The sequence below is a fragment of the Ursus maritimus genome, unplaced genomic scaffold, assembly GCF_017311325.1.
Source record: "Ursus maritimus isolate PB19 unplaced genomic scaffold, ASM1731132v1 scaffold_6, whole genome shotgun sequence".
NCBI classification, from domain to species: domain Eukaryota; kingdom Metazoa; phylum Chordata; class Mammalia; order Carnivora; family Ursidae; genus Ursus; species Ursus maritimus.
Genome location: NW_024426774.1, coordinates 20,809,966 through 20,828,472, shown reverse-complemented (window position 1 = coordinate 20,828,472; position 18,507 = coordinate 20,809,966). Strand labels below are relative to the sequence as shown.

Genomic DNA, 18,507 nt, shown 5'->3' with positions numbered 1-18,507 from the left:
ATTGGCCGCGGGTACAGCTGGCTACCCGCCCAGTAAGGCGCGCTGCCATTGGTCAGCACGCAGGGGTTCCCTCGCACGTTAGCGGGTACCTGAGCCAGTGGCGCTTGGGGGCTCGGCCGGCAGATCCGGCTGGAGGGTTCCACAGTCTCTTACCAGCGGACGGTTAACGGCCTGCCCGCCGGGAGGAGGAAAACACAAAGTGACCAGGAAATAAACTGGAAAAGACTCACCTGCGAAATAAAAGGACAATGTGCGAAGCAAATCATTGCTCAGCATGCTCCTCTGTGCATCACAAAACACCTTCCTCGGTCAGCGGATCTGCCGCTATTGAGGGATCCTCCGGTGCACGGGGCAAAAAAAAAACAAAACCCGAGTGGAGGATGCGGGCATCGATCCCGCTACCTCTCGCATGCTAAGCGAGCGCTCTACCATTTGAGCTAATCCCCCGCTTGCTCCCGTTCTTCTTCCCTTTGCCTTACAGGCTGTTCTGGGCTGGTCGCTGACCGAGGACAGACCGTAGTAAAAGATGTTTATATAGCAGAGTACAGTGGGATCACAGGCAGGATTTTTTTTAAGCAGGCATATAATAATCACACGCAAGCCATAGTAATACATATCTTTGCATCTAACCCACAAGAGCGCCGGATTGGATCCTGACTACGAACCGCACATGCGTTTTACCGAACAGCTGCAGTGCTCCTGCAAATGCACAGCGGGCCTCTGAGTGAAACTTTCTCCCTACGGGATAATTGAATTAAGCGGAGGCTAAAAAGATTGTACGAAGTCCTTCGAGCCGGAATCGAACCAGCGACCTAAGGATTGCCGCAACACATACCACTACAGTCCTCCGCTCTACCAACTGAGCTATCGAAGGCTCCGCTGCTCCCAGCGCCTGCCAGTTCCTCCCTAATGCTTACCAAGGCCGCACTATGACAAGATCTAAGAGACTTTGGGGAAGGCTGCCCCCCCTCAACACTTTATAGAGGAGCCCGCTCCGCCGAGCCCCTCCACGTCGCACAGAACAAAGGAAGCCGGAAACAGAAGTGCGAGCAAAGGACCCGCTTCCCAACTCTGGACGAAGGAAATGGGCAATACACCTCCCTTCCATTTCCCTGCTTTTTACAAAACAAACAACCCGGCCCCTCCTCACCCCCCGTGTCTTTCATAGGATCGCGGACGCTGTGAGATCCCATCCGCAACCTCTGGCTGCTGGGCAGCATTTTCCCTGCACGACGGGGACGCAGCGTGCTCCGCAGCTTCAAGGCGCAAGCCCAGTTTGCAAAGCCGAGGGTTTACTTTCGTTATTTGCTCTAATTTTCCCTTCGGTGTCTCGGGGGCGCCCATAAAATCCTACAGCTCTCCCGACGTGAAGGACATTCATTCATTCGGTCAGTTAACCACCGTTTTGTCAGGATCTCTTCCTTCTGGCTGGAGCATGAGGCAGCCGAACCACCGAGCTGCCAGCGGCGTGCAGGCGGCGCACGGTCGCGCAGCGCACAAACCCGTCGGTTCGGAACCGGCCGCCGGCGCGGAGCGGGGCCCGGAGCGAGGTCGGGTTCACCCCGCCGCCCCGGCCCCTACCCCGTCACACCTTCGCGCCTCTTTCCAGGGGCCTGGAATGCCAGCCTCCACTCCTTTGCCCACCAGAAGTTCCTGACGCTTTGAAACAAACCTAATACCCAAGTCTCCTGCGAAGCCTCGCTTCGTGGTCGGGGGGAGCGGGTGTGCGGGGAGCCCCGGGCCATTCCCAGCTCTGCGGCCTGTGCTACCTGGAGTCAAGGTCGCCCTGCGCAAATCCAGCTTGGGAGATGGTTTCTGGGCGCTCTCAGGCGGATCTTTCAGTCCGAGGTTTCTGATGTCATTGAGCACAGCGCCGCTTGCACCCTTGCGCCCACCCACCACGGCGGAGGCTGACGTCTTCCCACCAATTTCTCGGTTTAACTTCATTCTGTTGCTGCAAATGCTACCATTGTGTCCGAGAGCTTTAACTTGGGCAGCGTTCTTGGCTCTGTGTTTAGCGTGCTGGCTGGCTCTCTTTCTTCAGGGGAGGGGATGCTGGGAAACAGAACATACTCAATTATGTTGACTTTTGTGTTTTTAGGGAGAGAGTCACATAACGTACAATTAGCCGTTTTAAAGTATGAACAATTCAGTGGCACTTAGTGCATTCACAGTATGGTGCAGATGATCACTTCTCTCTAGTTTCCAAACTTTTTTTTTTTAATAACTCTGGAAGAACACCCTGTACGCTTTAAGCAGTCATTCCTCACCACCACTTCCCCCATACCCAGGCAACCACTAATCTGCTTTTGCTCTATCGATTTGCCTACTCTGGAGATCCCATATAAAAGAAATAATAAAATATAGGATCCTTTGTGTCTGTTTTCTTTCACTTGTCATAGTGTTTTTGAAACTCATCCCCATTGTGTCATGGGTCAGTACCTCCTCCCTTTTGATGGCTGAATAATATTCCATTGTATCATTTTGTTTATCCATTCATCTATTAATGGGCATTTCAGCTGTTTCCACCTTTTGGCTTTCATGAATAAAAGTGCTATAAACAGTCATGTAGGAGTTTCTTTGTGGGTATATGTATTTATCTTGGGTGTGTACCCAGGAGTGGAGTTGCTGGGGTTTATTGTAATTATATGTTTAACTCTTTGAGGAACCACCAAACTGTTTTCCACAATGGCTGAACCATTTTACATCCCCACCAGCAATGTTGGAGGGTTCCAATTTCTCCATTTCCTTGCCAAGATTCTTCTGTATTTTTTTTTATTATAGCCAATACTTCAACAAATTGAGCTCAATTATAAGAGTTTTCCTACGCCATTAAAAATTCTTTGAAATCGTCATTTGAATAGCCATTTTCCATTTCGGTTTTACAACAGTTTTATCATAGTGTTCATCTTATTATTGGCCACCATTTATTTACATCCCAATTTCACTTGTTACTACTACTTCAATAAATATTCTTGTACATAAATCTTTGTCCACACTTCTCTAGTCTCTAGAATATATCTTCAGGAATGGAATTACTTGGTAAAATGGAGTTACTTGGCAAAATAGTATGGAACTCTTAAACCTTTTGATAAATATTACCAAATTACTTCCCAGAAACATTACACTGAGTTCTAGCACAGCATTCACTGATTATATTATCACTTAAAAATCTTTGGCAAAAGTTAAGTGGTAACTTATTTTGAGATTTGCACTTTGCCAATGAAATGGACTTTAAGTCTATTGTTTATTTGCATTTTTAAATGAATTGTCTATCCATATTTTTATTGTTGTGTTTGGGCTTTTCTTGGTTTGTAAGTGTTCTTTAACATTAAGGATGTATATGTGATAAGCTCAATAAGGAAATGGAGGCCTTGATCAACGTACCAACTAGACGTAACAGACATGCACGGAACCTTCCACCCAACAATAGCAGAGCGCACATTCTTTTCCCACACACATGGATAGTTCTCCTAGATGGTCCACGTGTTAGGCTACAAAATAAGTCTCAATAAACTTAAAAAGACTAAAATCATACAAACTGTGTTTCATGTAAACTAGACTTTGGGTGACAGCAAAGTCAGTGTAGGTTCACCGATGTTGACAGTGGGGGGCTGAGTGAGTGCAGGGAGCGAGGCATATGCACTTTTTACTCCATTTTGATGTGAACCTAAAACTAAAAAAGTCTATTAAAAATTAATAACTGGTGTGCTAACATAATAAAAACATATATACATCCCACAATGCATCTGAATTCAATGTTTTTATTAATAGGCAGATTATTCAATATTCAACAAGTATTCACTCGTACCCTGAATGGTGGAAGCTCCCTCTACTCTGTCCCCAAATTCCTTCTTATACTTCAAGTTCGGGGCAATGAAACTGCCCAGTAAAATGGAATACCACATAGGGAAAAGCGAGCCTTCATGCCCTCAAGCCCTTCAGGGAGCAGAACCATGAAGAGTATGTAGAAAAGGACAGATCACTCTAAGTGTTCACTTAAACCCAATGTCCCTTAGGAGAGAGAAGACTGAAATGCTCAGTGGCCAGACTACCATTGAAATTTCTGTGTAATTGTCAGTCAGGTCCTTCTGGAATAGGGCAGAATTCCCATCTCCGTGGGAACCCCTCCACCCCAAGGGTGATGGCTTTTGAGAATGGCCTGGCAATGCTGCAGGTGAGTCTAGCAATGCTCTCTGTCCCTAGTAAGCAGACCACCCATCAGGCGGCCTGGCTGTAAAGCCGGAGCTGTAGACTGGGTTCAAATCCAGAAACATGCTTTAAGACTTTGGGAACGAAGTGTTTCAAATGAGTCATGTGCTGTAACTTGCAGGACCATACAGGAGTTGGTAATAACTCAAGTTTATAAGAGATAACCATACTCAAACTGCCCCTTTTCTGGCGTGGTATCTGTGGAACTCCAGCTGTGTGAAAATTAAAGTCACAATGTCCAGATGTGACTGTCTGCGGTGTCAGGTTACTTCTGTTCCTCCAGGAACACCGATCGTCATAGTGGGAGAGCCCACCTGTCAGCACGAATCTACTCTACTAGTCCACACTGGCTCCACTCGGATTCCTGTGCATTGACAGGTCTGCAAAAGGTGAAACATCTGGGAGTCTGGTTTAGCTTTACTGGGCAACAAGTGCAGTGTTGGGGGGAGCGCCTGGGTGGCTCAGTCGTTAAGTATCTGCCTTTGGCTCAGGGCGTGATCCCAGGGTCCTGGGATCGAGCCCCACATCGGGCTCCCTGCCCCACTGGGAGCCTGCTTCTTCCTCTCCCACTCCCCCCCTGCTTGTGTTCCCTCTCTTGCTGGCTGTCTCTCTGTCAAATAAATAAATAAAATCTTAAAAAAAAAAAAAACCACAAACAAAAAAACAAGTCTTCTCTGACCCAGGAAAAGTTCCGGACAATTCAAGTATGGGTCCAACAATGGTGTTTATCAAATAAAGCCAATTAAGGCGTCCCTGTGAGAGGCTGTGGAAACCCCAGCTAACCTAAGTTGATTAAGTGTTGCCCCCCAGGATTCTGGGTCAGAAATGGAACGAACCCACCAAAGTAAACCTAGTACGTGCACTGGGAACCAGTGCACACTTTAGGCGACATTCTTGGAGTTGCTGGCTTATGGCAGTCCAGCAGCCTTGGTGATTCAATGTCATCGGGACAGGGTCATCATTTTACTTGTCCTGTGCTGTTGTCAACCCAGGTTCACACCAGCCCATTCTTCAATTTGCCCTGAATACAGGCCAGTTACAAGGATTCACTTTTCTTAAGAACTAAACCTGTTTGTTTCTGATCGGGGAGGAAGTGAGGTCTTGGGAACCTCGGACAGACCTGCCTGGCAGTCCTAGACCTTAGTTGCCAGGTGGGATTTTTTTTTTTTTTCTGGGAAAAGCGGTCATGGTTACCTGCCACTAGGGGAGCAGGGCTCTGCTCGTCGTAAGCCGCTTAACTCTTAAGAGGTAACATAGTTCTGTCCTAAGGAGGAAAGGGAACACAAATATGAGACGCTATTGTACTCATGACCTTTGTGTCAAAATTTTTCTACACTTGCTACTTTATCATCTTGCCACTGAGAAGTCGAGGCAGAGTCTCCGGGGGACAAGCGAATGGGAAAGTGGTAGCTGGCCACCACTATGCTGTGCTGGCAGGTGTCTGATGGAAGCAGGAGCCAGCCTGCGGGAGCTGGAGTGGGCAGTGTGCCTTTGGTGCTGCTGAGATGGGAAACATTCAAGGAAAGCAACCTGAGGTGAGAGCGGAAAGTCTGTTCAGCTCTCTGACTTCGAAGTCTCAGGTGAAACACAAAAAGGGACTTTGGTGATAGACCTTTGACTCACGTGTCTCTTGGAGTCCTAAATCTTTCACTCATTGCCTTATAAAACCAATTAATAAGTTAAGGTCCTGGCAAGGAAGAGGACACCACCGGTCACAGACCAAGAATTCCCCTGGGAGGGGGTAATCAGAAGGGGGAATGAAGCATGAGAGACTATGGACTATGAGAAACAAACTGAGGGCCTCAGAGGGGAGGGGGTGGGGGAATGGGATAGACCGGTGATGGGTAGTAAGGAGGGCACGTATTGCGTGGTGCACTGGGTGTTATACGCAACTACTGAATCATCGAGCCTTACATCGGAAACCGGGGATGTACTGTATGGTGACTAACATAATATAATAAAAAATCATTAAAAAAAAAAAAAAAAGAATTCCCCTGGGAGACCGTCCCTGCTTTCCCCAGCTTAAAATACTCAAGCTATCAAGGCAAATCTTGGGACATGAATCACAGTGACAAGTGAGACAATACGATTAGGGGAGCAAAAGGAGGGTCTGAACAGGCCAAAGTTTAGAATGATGGGTACGAGCTTTCCCTGCCAGAAGCTCAACTGCTGCCAGTGGCTACAAGCCCCAGGAGTCAGGCGGCCAAAGGAGAAGGTGCGTGTGCCCGACATGTTGTTGTCCTGTTCACAACTATGGGAACTCCTCTGTGAGGACGCAGAGAGGAAGGCTGGAAACCAATCTGTGTCCTTTATTTCACCTGGTAGGTGTACTGAGGAGCCATCTGCTGAATGCTGTCTCGACAGGCTGCTGGAAGGTTCACTGGGCCTGAGGCACAAACTACTTGGCCTTTGCTCTCCAGACGGATGGTAGGGGTGGGCAACGGGGAACAGCTGAACCCTGAGGCAGAGTTCCCCAGCCCTGGAGGGGAGTGGAGGGTAAAGAAGTAGGACCACGATGGAGGGAGCAGTGAGAGGCCTCAAAGGACTGAAGCTGGGCATCCGGAGGTGAGAGGCCTTTCCGTCCAGCCCTCTTGTCCAGCGACAGGCACGCCCAGGCTGTGGGCTGAGGTGACGCTGCCGTTGCCCACCGTGGGGCAAAATTCTTCCAGAGGGCTCTTTCCTCATTTCACTGTGGCTGAAGTCTGGGAGCAGGAAACTTTCATCACAAGAATGCAGCTGTCACTTGGTGGAATCCCACCGTTCTGGAGATGAGCTGTCTGGGCTTTAGGAAGGAGATGGAAGGAAGTGGAGAGCAGGAGAGGAGAAGGGGCGACAGAGGTTAGCAGCCCGAGGACAGAGGCTGGGAGCTCCATGCAATAGGCCAGATGAGTGTTCAGTGGGATCAGGGGTAGGAGGCTGAGAGATCTCTGGGCCCAGTCCCCACCAAAGATGGAGGAACTGGGGCAGAGGCCACCAGCCACTCCCTAGGAGACAGAACTCAGGCACCAAGTAAAAAAGACACCTATGCGGAACTGCCACCCTCTCCTCTACCCGCCAGCAGTCACAGACGGCCTGCCCCAGACAGCACCGGGGGTCAGGGAGGCAGGGCCTACTGCTGGGAGATCATGGCAAGTGCCCAGTCCAAGAAAGCCATGGTGATGTCCTGTAGGCGGAGCCAGACCCAGACGGCAGCCTCACTGAGCTGTGTCTTCACGCAGTCCCAGGTCACGTCACCTCTGCAAGGAAAGCAGAACATGTGTGGGAGTTGAGAAGCACCGCTGTGTCGGGTCACAGGGCTGCAGCTCAGACGCGTAGCCTGTATCCCAGAGAAGCCAAGGGATGTGCAAGGGGCGGGGTGGGGTGGGGCGGGGCACGGGGAGAGACTGAGCACTGAGCCTCGTCCCTGCGGAGATGGCATGGCGCTCTAGGGCTCCCGATGGAGCTCGGGAGGACGGGCTCACCTGCACGCCTTGTGGCAGTGCTCCTGGGTCCGGGCCAAGGCCTCCAGCAGTGCGTGCCACCACGGCAGCAGCACATTCTGGTAAAGAAGCAGGAGCAGCTCCCTCAGAGACTGGAGCAGCTGGGTCAGGGTATCGGGGAGCTGGATCTGTAGTCGGAGTGCAGAGAGTGGAGGGGTTAGAGCGCTGGGAGAATGCATCCTGGCCCCAAGGACCGGCTCCAGGTGGAGATGCACCTTCCAGCCCTGGGGAGACCAGCCCTTCCCTGACCTCCCTGTCTCTGGCTTACCCTCTGGAAGAGGCTGGTGAGGCTGTCACCAAACCACGCAAGGTGGGAGGCACAGTGGACAGAAAGAAAGCTGACTGTGGCATTGGTGTAGGCCCAGGCCAGCTGCAAACCGGGCCTCACCACAGTCAGCAGGTGGGAGCCCCAGGCCGGCAATGTCTCCTCTAGCCAGCTGCGGGAGAAGACGGGGAGAGAAAGGAAGGCTGAGTTTCCTCAGATGGCTCAGCTCCCCAAGAACAGCTGTGGGGCAGGAAGGCCTTAGGAAGGGAAAACTGCAATCATTTCCCACTGATGCTGTCACCACCCTGAACACCGAGCCCTCTCCCTCCCCCCTTTCTCTCCTCCCCAGGAAGTGCTCACCTGTAGCCCCGCAGGCTGTAGGAGTAGATCAGGGCACACGCTTGCTGGCCAGCGGGCAAGAACCCAGATGATCGAAGCAACCGACCAGAAAGGGAAGCTGAGTGAAGGAGAACTCTGGTGAGCTGGGGGGTGACGGGGGCAGGGAGTGGGAGACAAACACTGCAGGCCCCAGAGCGGGCCCAGTGCGGGATGGAGCAGAACTCGGAACCGGAGCAGAGCTCCAGTCTGTGCCGGAGCACGCTCGCTCCCACCGAGGGATGCGGGCCTAGGGCGCTGAGCCCATTCCTCCTGCTGAGCCTGGTGAACGGGAGGGAGGCAGCCAGGTAGGAGGCAGGAAGCCTTGGGTTTGAGGGCCCTCCCGTCTACTTACCGGCTGTGTTCTTAAGCTAATTGCTAAACCTGACCCTCCATTTCCTCAGGGGTTAAAAAGGAGACAGCACTTACTCAAACAAGACCATAAATACACAGACATTTCTACATGGGAAAGCAACGGTCCAATCTGAGTTGGTGACGTCGTAGTTGTGGGCGGAGAAGCCTGTCTTCTGTAGCATCAGGGCAAAGCTACACGTTAGGGCCAGTGGGTGCTACACGTGGCTCTGGGCCCCACCCTCATGCCATCTCCCCTGCCTGCCAATTCTTGCTTACCCTGGAAAGAGCTGTGTGACCGGAAGTCGTGGCACAGGAAACCTACGACAAAGATCAGCACCAACAGGAGTAGCCGTGTCCACGGCAGACGAGAGGGGCGGGGAGCGCCGGTCAGAGGGAGGGGGTGGGCTTTGCCTCCGAAGGAAGAGGGCTAAGCCCTCACATGACCCCAGAGGCAGCGTGGGCTCCGGGGGTGCTGAGACAGAGATGCCGGCCAGGTGGGGGTGCGGGAGGGCTGGGCGCTGGCACCTTGCAGGCGGTGTCGCAGGTGATGGCATCCTCCCGGCTGCAGCTGCCCTTCCTTAGCAGCTCCTGGGTGGTAAGCTTGAAGGACTGGATGGTTTCTTGCAAGGACTTCTGCGTCTGTGGGATAAGAAAGTCTGGGTTGAGAGGATAACATTTAGCCTGTAAGGGAGCTCTAAGCCCCCACCCTGCTTCACTGTCCGCACCAAATACGCCAGTACAGTGCCTTGTCAGCAAAGGGAGGGCAGCGGTTGAGGGGTACGAACCCAGAACCCAGACGAGGCTCAGCCTGCCATGTCCTCCCAGCTCCTCACCTTCTTGGGAATCTGCTCCCAGGACCTGAGCAGGTGCTCCAGCAGCAGGCTATGGGGAAAGCACAACCCCTTCCAATCAGGGCGCCCACTTGGCCCCTCCCATCCTCCTGTCCCCCATTAGGCCCCGCTCCTTCACTTCCCTCCCACAGTGAGCAGCTTCCTAGGGGCCACCCCAGCCATGTTCCCACTCAGTTGGAGAGGCACAAACCCGAAGGACAGTGACAAATGTTCCCCTTCTGCTTCTAGGCCAGGGACAGGCTGGGAAGCACGGATTAAGGCTTCTCTGTATGAATCAGAGGTAGGCAGCCCCCCACCCCCACCTGCCTGGACTGTGACAAGTGCTTGGGGTACAGCTGCCTCCAGACACTGGCGCTGAGGGGGTCCACCGTCAGGCACTCGGTCAGGCTGCTCAGGAGCTGCACAGGGGACAGGAGAGACTGCTGGGGTCCAGGGCTGCTGGAGGAGGACAGTGCCACCCAGGCAACACACCCACCCCAAGGATGGGGAAATCATGCCAAGACCCCAGAAACCTCTGAGAGGCCATGGGGGAGGCTGCGGCTCCCAAGCTAGAGCCTGACCTCGAGGATCACCCGAGCATCTTTTCAGCTCTGTCCTTGTGAGGGCGGCGAACGAGTGAGGGGCGGTGCTGAGGAGCGAGCTAAGGGGAGGGCCAGGAAACAGGTTTCGCGAAGGCAGGGCCCCTGTCAGCAGGTGGGGACCTCTGCGGCGGCCTGCCATCATTTCCTCACCTCTTTCTTCATCTCAGGAGGGCAGCTGGGGGTGGCTCTGGACAGGAAGGAGGGGAAGTATGTGTGCAGGGTGGATTCCGGCTTCGCCCCAAATGCCAGCACCTTTAGTCGGGGGTAGAGCTGACACAGCTGCTCCTGCAGGCTGGGGTGGGGGTGGGGAGGAGAGCCAGACACAGGCTCTAAATGGAGCTATGTGATGTGTCCCTTTGCCTGTCTCTGCCCTGTCTGCAGGAGGGGAGTCGCTAAGGGCCTTATAATGGCTTTAAGTCTTTTTAGACTCAGAGACTCCTTGGAAAATCTGTTGGAAGTCATGGATCTTCTCCCCAGGAAAATGCCCATATGCCAAACACACTTGAGGGTCCATATAATTTTAAGGGGTTCACCGATCCCTTGAACTTGCAGGTTGAGAATCCCAGATTTAGGGTGGTTGGAGAAGAAGGGACAGGAAATATCCTGCCTGCTCTTGACCCGCTGCTGGGATCCTTCACAGCAGGTGTGCCCCAGGGCAGTCCTACCTGGGTGTCAGGGAGTTGTTGGGCATGTAGGCAAAGTCCAGAAGTGGGAAGAAGTCCTTGGGGCCAATCATGCCAAAGCCCTTGGTGAGGTTGGGGTGCATCCTATGGGGGAAAGGAAGAAACAGACTTGGTGTGGACTACCAGGTAGGCTGTGATCCCAGCTGAGACCAACATCTAGGAAAAAGGGTATGAGCTCAGTTCCACCCCCTATCCCTCAATGCTTTCCCCCCTTTCCTTCCTCACGATCACGTTCTGACTGGTAGGAGCTGGTCCTGGTTTTCCTCACAGCTATGGACACCATCACAGCATCCCATTTTACTCAAACAGTTACCTTGGCCACCATGGGCCTTCCTGGCTGACACCACCCCCTGCCTCCCGTCCCGCCAATTACTCACAGGAGCAGCCGATCCAGGTATGCGATGGCGAAGGGAGACAGAGACTTGATGCCCAGCACAGGCAGCATGATCCCTAGCCACACTGAGGAGACAAAGGTCAGGGAGGAAGCCTCGCGCCTGGACCCACTGGGGATGTTAAAGAGGAGCTTCCTGCCTCCAAGACCATCCCTCTTTCTTCCCCACTTCTTGGTTACCTTTCAGTCCTTCAGTGAGGTTGGTAAAACCTGCTTGACCCAGGGCCCACATGATCGTCAGACACTTTGCTGGTCGGCTCTGGTGAGACCTTAGCAGTTCCAGGAACTGAGGAGACCAGTGGGAAAGGCAGGTTGCAAAAGGGCAAAGCACCAGGAGTACCCCCAAAGCCAGGCAGGAAGAGATGTCAAAAGGGAGAGAAGGGACAGGCCACGGAGCAGCGCAGCACTGGAGTAGCACAGGGTGGTGATCAGAGCATGTGCTCTCGCACCAGGCTGTGGCCTTCACACATACTTGCTGCTTAACTAGTTCACTAACTAGGCAAGTTACAGAATCCCTCTGTGGCTCAATCTTCTCATCTATAAGACAGGAATAACGGTGGTACCCACCTCATATACATACAAAGCAGACCCAGAGCAAGGACTGGCGGTGTTAGCTACTATTACTGGTCTTACAGGGGCTTCCACTATCCCTTAATTAGGTCCAACAGTGTAGATTCACCCAGTCTCCCCAGTCCTAGCCCCTCTGGTGTCCCCACCACCACCCTGAGCTCACCTTGCCCAGGTTCATGGTGGCAATCTTGGGCTTGTCTTGGAGAACGGCCTGGATACAGATGCGGTAACCATGTAGTGACTCCCCTGGAGAGACAGGTGTTCTCACACCTACATACATTACTTGGTATCCCAAACCCGAAATCTCCCTTCTAGCAGCTGTGAGCCCAGAACCCAGAGCCAGCAACTCCTAACTTCCTCCTCTCTTTCCAAAAGAGTATTGAGATTAGCACGCTTCTTTGCCGGAAACAGAACCACCCAGCCAATCTGGAAGTAGGGAAAAAGGGAGCAGTAGGTTCCCAGTATGGGGCGGTGCTATCCCTCAGAGGGGGCCCCCTCTCACCTGGTGTCTTATCCAGCTCTTGCAGCATTGTGAACAGACAGTGGTCAAAAAAGAGCTCCAGAGACCCCGCTGCCTTGGCCAGCAGCCCTCGGATGATCCCACGAAGCTCCCGGCTTACCAGGCTGTAGGGATAATCTGGGGCCGAAAGGCCTCCACATGAGTGCTAGGACCAGAAGCTTCTGCCAGTGCTGAGAGCTCTGCTGCACTCTCCGAGAACGGTGAGTGCACGCAGAGGTCCCTGCACTCGGCTGGCATCCTTCCTGTCCCCACAAGGCCCACTTTCACAGCCATGATGATTTGAGAACAGCTTGAATCACGCACATAAATCAGGACAGTGAGGGGCACTGGGCTCTCTTACTGACCAATGTGCTTACACACAGCCCTTTCAGTACTTTCTTGAACTTGTCTGATTTTGAGGGAGTTCGAAGAACTAACCGTGAGTATGCTGGCTTAGTGTGGGTTCACTTAGAGGCGCTTGGAGCTTGTAGTTGAGATAGCTGGCCAGGTCCTTCAACCACACGGATGGGTTCCCAGAGAACACGCTCTGGCTCTTGTCCAGTTCCTTCTGCAGAGCTGCTATGTCCAGCTGCCAGCGACACAGCCCCCCACCCCCCCGTGGTGAGTTATGAGTGAGCAGAGGGAAACAGGGTAGAGGTGGGAAAATGGTTGAACTAGGTGAAGGTAGAGGAACGAAGGATTTCTGCTTTTAAATGTTAAGTATGTGGAATGCCACAGTATCGCTGTAGCCAGATGTTTAGATAACATAGCACAGCTTGGACTGCTGATCTCGAGGCCCAATACTCTCAAGCCCTTCACATGTTTGAGGGGACCAGGTGGAAAATGAAAGATCACTGCTTCCATGGGGGCGATGAACCACGGCCGTTTCTCCACCCTCTCCCCGGTATCCCTGAGTCTTCCTGGCTCTCCTTGAACTAATCTAGGTTTCCCTATAAACTTATTTCCTTACCTATCTTAAATGCAAACATTCTATCCCTTGGGGTTTCTGCCCTTTTCTGAACGCCTCCTCCCAATCAGTACTGTCCCAAGTTTCACAGGTGCCTCAGTGGCCTTCCCCACCTTCTGCTCCTTTCATCTTCTTTATACCTCATGTCCCTGTCGTCTCCCCACCTCAAGTCTAGGTACACTCACAGCTTTCAGTGCCTCTTCCAGGCTGCGGAAGCGGCCCTGCTTCTGGTTTTGGTTGGTGAGGGTTGCCACCTTCTTAGTCTGCTTCTTGTTTCCTGGTTTCTTAGGCTCCGCAGCAGGGGGTGGAACTTGCTCCTTATTCTGCCGCTTCAGGATTCTCTCAAAGCCCCGCTCGTAAAGGGTGCTTGTCGTCTGGATTGGAGCTGGGGTAATGACAGGCAGACAAAAGGTCATGAGGGCCTCACAGGAACCGTGGTCCCTTCCCCCACATTGTCACCTAATTCATCTTCAGCGAGGAACCTGCCTCAAAACCCCTGCTTGCTGTCATGCTTAGGGAGCAGGCTGGGGAGCCCTCCTACTTCTTTCAGTCATGGCAGCTCTTGAGTTCACAGGCCCTTTCACAGCGATGAGGCATTTCTTTATTAGATCAACCTGAGGATGTGGGAACTAGTGGAGGGGTCGCATACAGAGGGCTGGCTTCCTTGGTCAGTGGCTACCAGTCCGGGAGGTCAGGACTTTTCCATCTGGGTTCCAGTGTGACAACTCTCTAATCAACAAGTGGCAAGCTTCCCCCACTCCTCTTGGAGACTTTGGGAAAACAGACACCACATACAATGCTCGGTGGGTGTCGAGAATGAGGCCTCCCGAGCGTCTGCCCCGCCCCGCAACGCTGCTGGTTACTCAAGGAGGCGGCACCGTGTACAACGAAGGCTGCCTCTCCCCAGCTCGCAGACACCTGCCCGGGGAGGCCAGGCTAGGGCGGGAACAGCTGGTAGCGCGTGTGTGCAGACCGCAGTCCTGGTCCCCTCTGACATGTGATCTCGGGAAAGGCATCTAACTCCACTGGGCCTCAGTTTACTCATCTGCCAGGCGAGGACAGCTCCCTCCCAGCGCTGTCTACCTCCCGTGAGGCTCACGAGGCAACGCGCGGTAGCTGACCGGGGGGGTGCCGATCGGCAGGAGAGCCCAGGGCCTCGCGTGGCTGCCCGCTACCTCGCCGGAGGGACAGGCCTGGGGCCGGGCGGCGGCGCGGGCGGCCGGCCGGCCGGGGTGGGGGTACTCACGGGTCAGGTCGTATTTCCACACACCGTTCGCCTCCCCGAGAGCCCGGCGGTCCGCTCCGCCGCTTCTACCACTGCCGCCGGCCCCGGGCCGCCGCCCCTTCTTCACCACCTCCCAGCGCCCCCCACCAGCCGCCTTGGCTGCCATGGCTCAGACCCTCCCGCCACTGCCACCTCCCTGGGCTTTCCGGTCCGGCGCGGACGCGCCGCGCTCTGCCACGTCTCCTCGCAGGGCCTCGCGGCGCGTGTCGCCGACCGCAAGGCATCCTGGGACTTGTAGTCTTTCGTTTTCGTGGGGCTATCCCTAGGGAGGGATCGGGTTGGGGGGTGGCTCAGGGTTCCTTCCCGGCAAAAAACATCCAGGCAAAGATGTTGAGATGAGAGCCTATTGCATTCAGAAAATCTTACTTGGGCACCTACTGTGTGAAGGCCACTGCATTGGGTGACTTGGAAATTTAACTGTTTTGGGTTTTCTTTCCTTTGTAGCCGTGCTGGAAAGATGGAACGGAAAGTTCTCCCTCGTTCCAGGAAGAGTTTAAAGATTAAAAGCTTTCATCCTTCTAGGAAAGTACTAGCTTCTTTGTTGCTAGTGGTTAAACTTTGAGTTATTGGGCCATAAAAATCTATTGTGGAAGAACAAGGAAGAGGACGGAGCTTGAGGGGGGTGGCAGTGTTTGGAGGGCAGGAAATGGAGAGTGGAGACCCCTTCTGATAGGAGAGTAAAGTCTGGGGTTCTGGGACAGTCAGGGCTGTTTCCCCTTCCAGGCAATGGGAAAGAATGGCTCTGATTTCCACTGCAAGAGGCAGTCCCAAGTCCCAGATGTGGCAGGGAGTAATCAAGAGCCCCAGACCTGAGGAACCGCTTCAACGGGTTAGTGCTGACATTCACTCTCCCTGGAGGGCCTTCCACCATGCTTGTAGTACCATGTTTAAAGCATTTAAACATTCCAGCAGAGGAGGATGAGGGATGGAGAAATGAAAGTAATTCATTACAATTAAGGAAATGTGTTATTTCATGTACGCTCCTACATCTGAGGATGAGATTCAAACCTGCCATACTGAGGTGCAAGATAGGCAAGCCCTTATAGTAAGAACTAATAGAGTCCAGATTCCTACAGATGAACAGCTTGAGGAGTGAGGAGTTCCTTAGGAAGGAGATTAGAGAAAGCTTCCTGAAAGAGGTGGCATCTGAGATGGTGAATGGGAGAATTTTTACTGGTTGGGGATTAGGACAGGTGGAGAGAACAGGCCAATTGTATGGATTTCCTGATTTAAGTGAAGTCCTAGCGGTGGGACAGGACAGGGCAAAGCTGGGAAACTGGAAGTAGTTCAGTGTGGTGGTTCTTAATGGGATTTGGGAGGTGAAGAAGACTGGAAAGGGATCAGAGCCCATATGCTGTGGTCTGCGGAATTTGGACTGGGAGACCAGTGAGAAAGTGGCATGAGCCACGGTTTTGGAAAGGTAAATGGGGATATGTGAAGAATGGGATGGGGGGCGGGGAGAAAGGCAGGAGATGGGAGGTGACCAGCTCTTGCTGCCTTCTGCCTGTCCTCCAGCCCCTTCTGATCTGATTGTGGCTGACTTTGCCTCAGGTCACTCTGAGATAGAGCGCGTTTGCCAAGGACCATAACTGAACTGATCATGATTCAATTCATTTTTCAGATCATTGGTTTAGCTCTACTCAGAGTCTAACAACAATATCTCCTCTGTACAACCTTTCTGTGTCACATGTATAGTCACAGAGGAGACACTGTTTTCTGAAGAGACACAGAACGCGCTTTCCATAGAGGCAAAGAAGGGGTCTACTCCATGGCGGAGATATATAAAAGGGTGGGAGGGACTTTCTTTGCTGTCTCTCCTCGGATTGATCTGGCAGGTCATTGGCTGTACCTTGACATCCACGGGTTAGGCGTCGCTCATTTTTCCTGTAACATTTCCTAAGTACCTTCTCTCCCTAAGCACCTGGCACTGTGCTAGCTGGAGCTACAGGACTTGCCTCACTTGTGAGGAACTCGAAGCCTGTGTGAGAGACAAGTGTGTAAACAGAAAATTACAGTTCATCATCTTACGTGTTCCGTAAGAAAGACACCTAGTATGAGGGTCCTGGGAAGAGGTGGAGGAGGCGGCAGTGACTTTAGATCTCTGAACTCTGGGTGTCCTAAGAGCAGCCTTAGACACTAGCCATGCACGTGGGCTGGGGCAGGTACCCACTCACGTGGGGTTTGAGGGAAGAATCAAAAGATGTGGGGTCAAAGACGACAGGTGGGTGTCTAGTGTGGGGGCAAGAAGAGTGAGCTCACAGTCTGACCTACTGCATTCGCTTTCTTTTGCTGCTGTAACAAATTGCCATACACTTAGTGGATTAAAACAACACAAATTTATTATCTTAAAGTTCTGGAAGGCGAGAGTCTGTCAGAGTCTCACTGTGCTAAAATACCATGTCTGCAGGGCAGTGGTCCTTTCTGGAGGCTCCAAGGGAGTATGTTTTCTTGCCTTTCCCAGCATCTAGAAGCCACCTGTGATTCTTTGCTCAGGCCCCTCCCATCTTCAAAGCCAGACACCGCAGATTGAGTCCATCTCACATGGCATCCCTCCGACCTCCTCTTCTGCCCCCCTTCCACTTTCACGGACCCTGTGATTACATTGGGCCCATCTGGATAACCCACCACACTCTCCTTATCTTAAGGTCAACTGATTAGCGATTTAATTCCACTTGGAATCTTAACTCCCCTTTGCTGTGTAACCTAACGTGTTCCAAACTCAGGGAATTAGGACGTGGAAACCTTTGGGGGGAGGCATTATTCTGCCTACCACACCCACTTTGCTGGCAGGGTGAGGTCTTGGCCTGAAGGTGAACTTTGGGTAACACAGAACAACTCCTTTATCCTTTATAGTATCTATGTAGAATAATGGAGGGAATGCCCTTTAAAATTAGGCAAGGGAGGGGCACCTGGGTGGCTCAGTCAGTGAAGCGTCTGACTCTTGGTTTTGGCTAGGTCATGAGCTCAGGGTCCTGGGATGGAGCCCCGCGTGGGGCTCCGCACTTGGCGAGGAGTATGCTTGTGATTCTCTGCCCTTCTTTCTCTCTCTTTTAAATAAATGGATAAATCTTAAAAAAAAAAAAAAGGCAAGCGAATTAAAAATCATAAAAATCAATAAAAGCAGGCAAGGAATTGTTGGGGGAGAAAAACAGATAGAATAGGGCCAGAAGTATCTATGTTGGGGTGGGAGTCAAAAGGAGGAGGTGAAGTGAATGAGGGATGAACAGACACAAATTGCTTCTTTAAGGCTTCTATCTGGAGTTGTCAGAGAAAGGGCGGTGGTCTGGAGGAAGTGCATGGAGCAGGGTCAAGGAAGAAACATGGCCCTAATTTGATCATATTCAGGATGGTGAGGAAACACCTACCAGGACTACCAGCGTGCAACTACAGAACATTCTAGAGGTCACACCTCTGTGGTCTTTGGGGATGAGTGCTGAATCATGAGCCAGGAGGTCTGAATTCTAATCCAGATTTTTACCACCTTGAGCAAGTCGTGTCACGTCCAGGCCTCAGTCCCTTCATCAGTAAGTGAGGGGGCCAATCTAGATGATGGTTTCTTTGAGCGGGCCTGGTTCGCACATTCATTTCAGCACCCTCGGTCCCTGTTGGGCTTCCAGGACATTCTTACTATGGCCCTTTGCTGGGGCACACACCAGGAAGGTAGGGCTGTATGGATGATGAGAAAGGCTTGCTGACTCCTGGTTCCCATTAGAGCTTGTTCCGCAAAAGGAACCACTCAGGCCTTGCTGTCCTTCTGGGCTTCAGCACTCAGAGCTGCTAGCTCTTTGTAACCCACTCCACTCTCTCCTTGTCCCCAGCTGGATTGCTGTTGGGAGGGCTGTGCACTTTGACCCCGGGGTGGGAGACAACATGTGGCCTGACTGGCCAGAAGGAGACTGAAACAAAGCACCTTTTGGGAGGCCACCCTGTTACTCCCCCCACCCCAGCCACCTGACTGGGCTGCCCGTTGTCACAGCCATGGCCCCACACTTTGT

General features: G+C 52.5%; 1 protein-coding gene and 2 non-coding genes across 3 annotated transcripts; all 3 read right to left on the bottom strand.

Moving 5' to 3' along the window:
* Positions 1-374: 374 nt before the first annotated feature.
* TRNAA-AGC lies at positions 375-447 on the bottom strand. The gene has a single exon. It is a non-coding gene; the product is annotated as a tRNA-Ala (tRNA).
* A 337-nt stretch (positions 448-784) lies between these two features.
* TRNAY-GUA lies at positions 785-874 on the bottom strand. Its single transcript is given in 2 exon segments — positions 785-820; positions 838-874. It is a non-coding gene; the product is annotated as a tRNA-Tyr (tRNA).
* A 5,632-nt stretch (positions 875-6,506) lies between these two features.
* TMEM214 (transmembrane protein 214) lies at positions 6,507-14,650 on the bottom strand. The gene is made up of 17 exons (XM_040623005.1): positions 14,474-14,650; positions 13,413-13,612; positions 12,699-12,849; positions 12,264-12,398; positions 11,925-12,007; positions 11,372-11,477; positions 11,178-11,259; positions 10,783-10,884; positions 10,268-10,409; positions 9,843-9,934; positions 9,519-9,567; positions 9,216-9,324; positions 8,962-9,096; positions 8,317-8,413; positions 7,960-8,128; positions 7,674-7,819; positions 6,507-7,448 (listed from the first exon to the last, which is right to left on the bottom strand). Exons 1-17 carry the CDS (start codon positions 14,616-14,618, stop codon positions 7,322-7,324), a joined length of 2,070 nt encoding a protein of 689 aa, XP_040478939.1. The 5' UTR covers positions 14,619-14,650; the 3' UTR covers positions 6,507-7,321.
* Positions 14,651-18,507: the final 3,857 nt, after the last annotated feature.

What these genes read in the sequence shown, in the direction of transcription:
- TMEM214 (XM_040623005.1), bottom strand. Translation starts at nt 14,618, where the DNA reads ATGGCAGCCAAGGCGGCTGGTGGGGGGCGCTGGGAGGTGGTGAAGAAG. An exon ending in ACTAAGCCAGCATACTCACG is followed by an intron (nt 12,399 to 12,698) that starts GTTAGTTCTTCG and finishes TTTCGGCCCCAG; the next exon opens with ATTATCCCTACAGCCTGGTA. An exon ending in GTCACACAGCTCTTTCCAGG is followed by an intron (nt 8,414 to 8,961) that starts GTAAGCAAGAAT and finishes TCCTTCACTCAG; the next exon opens with CTTCCCTTTCTGGTCGGTTG.